The 6,186-nt window shown below is 38.8% G+C and overlaps 1 protein-coding gene across 1 annotated transcript in view; it reads left to right on the top strand.

Moving 5' to 3' along the window:
* The first annotated feature begins 1,994 nt into the window (after nt 1-1,994).
* Nucleotides 1,995-6,186, top strand: part of LOC5575138 (ecdysone-induced protein 78C) — a 132,324-nt gene continuing 128,132 nt past the window's right edge. The window contains exons 1-2 of the mRNA XM_021842221.1: nt 1,995-2,408; nt 2,671-2,888. Of these exons, the coding sequence (XP_021697913.1) occupies nt 2,377-2,408; nt 2,671-2,888 (250 nt within the window). The 5' untranslated portion in view covers nt 1,995-2,376. The remainder of the gene's footprint in view (nt 2,409-2,670; nt 2,889-6,186) is intronic.

Here is a 6,186-nt window from a genome sequence, read left to right as displayed (position 1 = left end):
TAAGACATCGGAAAACAAAAAAAGTTATAGCTGATTGAATATTTTTTGTGGTAAAAAATGAAGTTGCAGGTAGGGGCAGTGCCGGATTTGGGCTTCGGGGGACCCGGGTCAGATCTCATAGAGGGGGCCCTTTTAAACAAAACTCAGCACGTTTTGGGATTCCACAAACAAACGTATTGAATTTAAGTTTTGAACAAGATGGTCGGTCCAAAGATATGAGGGGCCCAAATGCAAAGTGGGTTGTGAACTATATATATTGAAAAACTCAACTATTTTTTAGCTTTCCAATAGTGTTTTACACACTTAGATATTTTTCGCGAGCTCGGCTGTGCGAATCTCGGTTTCCTGATTTTAATCCACACTCAGCTAACAAATTGTCCGGTTGCTTAGCAACGAAGCACGATTTACTGATACTCGGCTATTATTTGCTGAGATCCCAGGTAATTTTCCGACAACTCGGCTGTGTGGATCTCGGTTAAAATAAGCCGAGATTCGGCATTCTGAATTAAGTGTGTAGGTGATTTTTCCATCCAACGGTGAAATTATTACAATTCGTAGAAGACTGGTTCGCTTTTTGACTTTTATTTAATTTGTATGGAGCGAAAAAGCCGTTTTTCTCCAAAGCTCCTCTTGATTCTGTTTACCTACTACAAGTTTCCAGTTTGTTTCCGATTGAAAAAAAATGTAAATACATGGTAAGAGTAAAGTTCGCAAATCTGATTTTCATACAAAATGGTCAAGTTTGGAGTCTTTTGCTTCTAGCAAACCAACTGATCTGAAATTTTAACTGCGTTCTGGAGATAGCTTCACATAAGATCTGTGAATAAATCATCAAATTCTATGCAAAATCGTCGAAGTTTTTGAAATTCGCCCATTTTGAAAAAAAGTCCAAATTTTGATACTAAGATATTTTGAAATCAAACAATTTACGATAAGTGTAATCTTCTACAAAGTTTTCATTTCATCTAAGTGAAAAAAAATTGCAGAAACTACTTCTAAAAATTTACATTTAAAAAATTTTTCAATTTGATATTTTTGAATTTATTTTAAATAGTTTTTATTTTAATATCTTCCAAACTCTTGAATAGTATTTGAATAATTTCCAATGAATTCAATTTCAAGTTATTTATGAGATGGAATTCAATTTTCAGGTCAATCTGTTCGTAAGAAGCTCTTATACATTTTCCTGAACTTGAACATTTTGTATGAACATCGGTCCATATGTACATTTTTTTCTTGCCAGTACTGTTAATTCTTTGGATTATATTGAAAACTAAGCCATTACTGAAGCAAAGCTAAGCCTACTGAATTCAAAGAAAATTTTATCGACTATGGCATACAAAATAGAATAGATATTTAAAAATACTGACATAAACTTCAAGTTTCTGATAGAATTGCAAATATGTTTAAATTTTAATGTTCTGATAGGAACCCAATGAACTCTTTAAATTGCACAGTGCTTAAAAGGTTTAGCCGTATTGTTGAAGATCATATCAATGATCATGTTTTTCAAAACTAATAAGAGAAGACTTTAAAGATTTTGGCGTAACATTCATGTTTTCTTGTAATATATTGAAGGATAATCATTGATCGAACCATACTGTTTGAAATATATGTTCAAATATCTAAAGAGAAAATATTCAAAAGTATTTCAAAATGTTTTTTGTTCTTAATTTTGGTTCCTCGGGGGGCCCCCTTAATCGGGGGGCCCGGGGCATTTGCCCCCTTGGCACCCCCCCAAATCCGGGCCTGGGTAGGGGAACGTTGAGTACCACAAGGTAATTTCAGGGATTTAGCAATTTTAAACAAATATTTGTTTCATATACATAATATGTAATTCATACGTTAAAGTTATTATAAACAATCAAGTTTGAATTATAGTTTCTCAGGAAATTGTATTTCTCTGAGAATTACCCGTTCACGTGCCATTCTCACGTGAGCAACTTGAGAAATGAGAACAGGAAGGTCGTCGATTATGACATCCTTGCTCCGTAGCATTGTCCTGCTTGCGATGCAATTGAACGAGTGAGTATGTGCAGCAGGAACGAATGCGGTCGTTCCGCGATTTACTTCCGGCTTGCAAGGAAAAGCGATTCGATGATCATACTGTGGTTTTAAATTTTCCTTATTGTTCTGTGTAATGGTCGACGTTTATTTTCCGGGTTTGTTTGAAGAAATTTCATTTGTGCAATTTAGCAAGAAGCAATCCAGTATTGTTACAATCAATATCATTATGAGCAATAAAAGGAGGATGTGAAAATCTAGTGCAAATATGTGTGCGAAAAATGAAATCCTGTAATTCTGTGCTCCGTGGCTAAAGCGGTTCTATGTGACGTGAAAGCAAATCTTTTAGTGCAAATAAGGCCGGCACCGTGGATGGAAACGTTTGTTTCCGATAGTTGCGAAAGGTATATTGCTCAGAAACCCCTACATGGATCCCGATTTTCCATCAGCACAGGCCCAGGTTGACCTATTTTCATCGATTGCACAAATTGCACAATTTCCCCGCCCGACCGCTTCCCGGCTTTCCACCATTTCCCAACTTGAACGCAATCAGCTGAAAATAGGTCAACGCAGTTCTTTGTTCCGTGTGGCTGACAACCCGGATGGGGGAGTGAAGTTGTTGGGGGCCAATCGGTGGAAAGCTTAGTGCTTTTCCTATGTTTTCAGTGTCACCAGTGGTGTTGTCACGGAAGAATCAACCAGAAATATGAGAAAATGTGTCAACACGGTGGGAGAAGTTTCCTCCACGTGCAGTTTAGGATCGCCGAAAGAAGACTCGGCGGTGTCGCTGACGGCGGCAGGATCGCCACTATTTCTCGTTACGGCCGGAAGTGGTGGAGGTATCGAGTCGCCGGAGTCCAGCGTGGATGAGCTGCGCTCGGAAGGTGAGTGTTGTTTGCTTAAATCGATGTAAAATTTAGATAACCAATCGTTCCAATATTATTGTTGTTTCATTAGTTATTGATATTGACTGGGTAACATCCGAGGCTAAAAGCTAAGTTTTTTATATTAAGTGAGAGTACCGTTAATAACGTGTCTTTCGATGCCATTTTGGAAGCTGATCGAAACCATTGGCAACCTACAATGATTACAAATTGGATTAATCAAATGCTCAATAATCGACATCTCTTCTCGACATTGCATCAAGCTGCGAATCGAAAATTGAGTGTTTGCGGATGCCCCCAACGGGGAGTCTTATCACCACTTTAGTGGAATCTCGTAGCAGATGCGCTCTTGAGGCAACTCATAAAATAGCGGTTTTCCAACTTATGGACTCGCCGACAACTATCTAGCATTGATAGTTGTATCACCTAAGAACCCTGTTCGACCTGATGCAAATTATTTTTCAGGTAGTCGGGGGTAGATGTCGCCAGTTAGTACAAATAAACCATCTATTGTTCTTTTTACGGAAAGACAAAACCGTGATGGAATTCTACCTTTACGTTTTTGGCACTGATATTAATGTGACTGATCGGGTAACTTTCCTGGACACTTCACATAATAATTCGAGACCAGAAAGCTTGCATGGCCTTTGGTCAATGCCAGTGAACCTTTGGTAAAACATGGGCCTCAAACCCAAGCATATAAAATGGATGTTCGACCAATGTTCTGTTGTTCGACCAATACTGGTGCGTTCTCTACAACTCCCAGGGCAGCGCTCGAGGCTGTTCCTGACGTTGCGCCACTACACATACATCTTAAACAAGAATCACTTTCCTGCTCTTACCATTTATGGGTACAGGATCTACTGGAAAAAATCCAGTGAATCGTAGATCTTTCACACTTCGTTGTCTCCACTTATGGTGAATTGGGACAAAATTGTCCTTGCTCCAAGTGATCTCACAATTGCTTGTCCCTTTCCTTACTGGAAATTTACCATACAATTCTCTTCACGGGAAGAGAAGACGTCTGGCTATTTAAAAAGAATTATATTAAACAATATAGTATGTTACGTTGATGGTAGAACTGGTGCTGGTGTATATTCTCATGAGCTAAGACTGTATCAGTTTTACTAACTTGGTAGACACTGCACCGTTTTTCAGGCGAAAATTTTTGCTCTTATGTGTGGAGTGCAATCAGCACTTGAACAGCGCGTTATGGGTAAAGTCATATACTTCTGTTCAGAAAGTCAAGCTGCTATAGAAGCTCTTGCCTGGGCAAACTCAAGGTTGAGGCTTGTTATCGCAAGTACGCGGTAGAAATCTGAATCCCAAAATCATGATTATGCACCCGGATATCAGGATACCAGTGTGTATTCATCTTATGAAAATTCACTATGATTTGGACTCACGAAATCATGAGCCAGATTGTCGTTACGCATCACAAGTTGTAAATATCCTCTAGCTCTCGTTCGATTACTAGCAGCCATATTTATTCACTGCAGAAGAATCACTTGGAACACCAGCCGGACGCTCCCAATGTAACTCGACTTGCCTCATCAAGGATCCAACACTACACTGACTGGTCAACACCAAGTGTCGGTCCATACACTCACCGTCATGGCATACACAGCCTACGGACGCAGCACTCGCATACATTTGCACTGTAACTTCGTTATGCTAGCGTTGCATGTGAGGGGAAGGACATTGAACGTGTTCAGCTTTGTGTACACCGCACACAAGTGTTGTTTTTGTAGCTGATTACTCGAATTCATGCATCGAATGATCGAAAATCATGACTGGCGCATCTATTTCTGCTCTATTAAAATTGATAATTTTAATTATTATATTAATAATGAGCGTTTTTAATTCCCTGAAGACTGCTCAGCCAGCATTGGTTCAATAACATAACCTCAGTCAAAGCTCATCAAAAAAAAAAAAAAAAAAAAAAATACCCAAAAATTTTTGATGAGATGATTCTGATGAGAGTTCAAATGAAAATCATGAAACAATTCGGACGAGAATCCAGAATAAATCGGTTGAGAAACCAGAAAGAATTCCATGAAAATTCTGAATGGTTTCTTATAAGAGTTCTGAGAGATTTTTAAAAAGGATTTCTATCATCTCATGGGAATCCTAAAAGGGTTTTTAATGAGAATCCTGGTGAGAATTCCGAGATGATTCTTATGAGAATCTTTAAAGGATTTTGATGAGAATACTTAGAAGATGGAAATCCTGACTGGGGGAATTCTGAAGGGTTTTTTGATGAGGATTCTCAAGAGAAACCTTGAAGGATTCTGATGAGAATTCAAAGACGATTCAGATGAAAATCCTGACAGGATTCTGATCAGATTTCTTAGTGGATTCTGATGAGAATCCTGAGAGGATTCTAATGAGAATTCTGGGAATATTCTGATGAGAATCCTGAGAGGATTCTCATGAGCATCATGAGAAGATTCTGATGAGAATCCTGAAAAGATTCTGATGAGAATCCTGGAAGGATTTTGATGAGAACCTTGAAATGGAGATGACAACAGTTCTGAAATGATTCTAAAGAGAAACCTGGAAGGGTTCTGATTAGAATTTTGAACAGATTCCGATAAAAATCCTGACAGGGTTTCGATGGAAATAATGAGCAGTATTTTGGATAGCATCCTGAAAGGATTTTTATAAGGATTCTGAAAGGTTCTTTTGAGAATTCTAAATATATTCTATCGACAATCCTGAGAGGCTTCTAAGGGATGGTACACAAATAATGTCACGCTTAATTTCGAATGTTTCGACCCTCTCACCCCCCTCCTTTTTTTTCCTTTGTGGGGACATGATACCACTGCGAACCCCCCCCCCCCTTTCTTGTCACGCTTTTTGTATGGGCTGAATCAAAATTTTGTAAGGCTTGTCACGCTATACCTGGCCACCTCCCCTCCCCCTTGGAGCGTGACATAATTTATGTACGACCCCTCAATAGGAATTCTGAGGATCCTGAGGAAATCCTGAGAGGATTTGGATTAAAGAAGCATCCTGAATGTATTCTGATGAGAATCCTGAAAGTAAACTGATGACAATCCTAAGAGAATTTCGATTCTGATTGTGAATCATGCGCGAATAAGGTCCTGATAGGTTTAATGAGAATACTGAAAGAATTACACAGCGTAACAAAAATGACATGTTTGCGTGTCTCAAGAACCAAATTATGTGTCTCTAGTAGATTTGGGGCTGCTGAATCTGATGCCGTTCTCAGAATTGTTCCAGCACGTCACAATTTTTAGCTACAGGTCGCCAAAGTTGTACAAAACAATGCATT

The sequence above is a fragment of the Aedes aegypti genome, chromosome 2, assembly GCF_002204515.2.
Source record: "Aedes aegypti strain LVP_AGWG chromosome 2, AaegL5.0 Primary Assembly, whole genome shotgun sequence".
Classification (NCBI taxonomy): Eukaryota; Metazoa; Arthropoda; class Insecta; order Diptera; family Culicidae; genus Aedes; species Aedes aegypti.
Note: the sequence above shows the minus strand (reverse complement) of the source record. Positions and strands in the feature narration are given on the sequence as shown.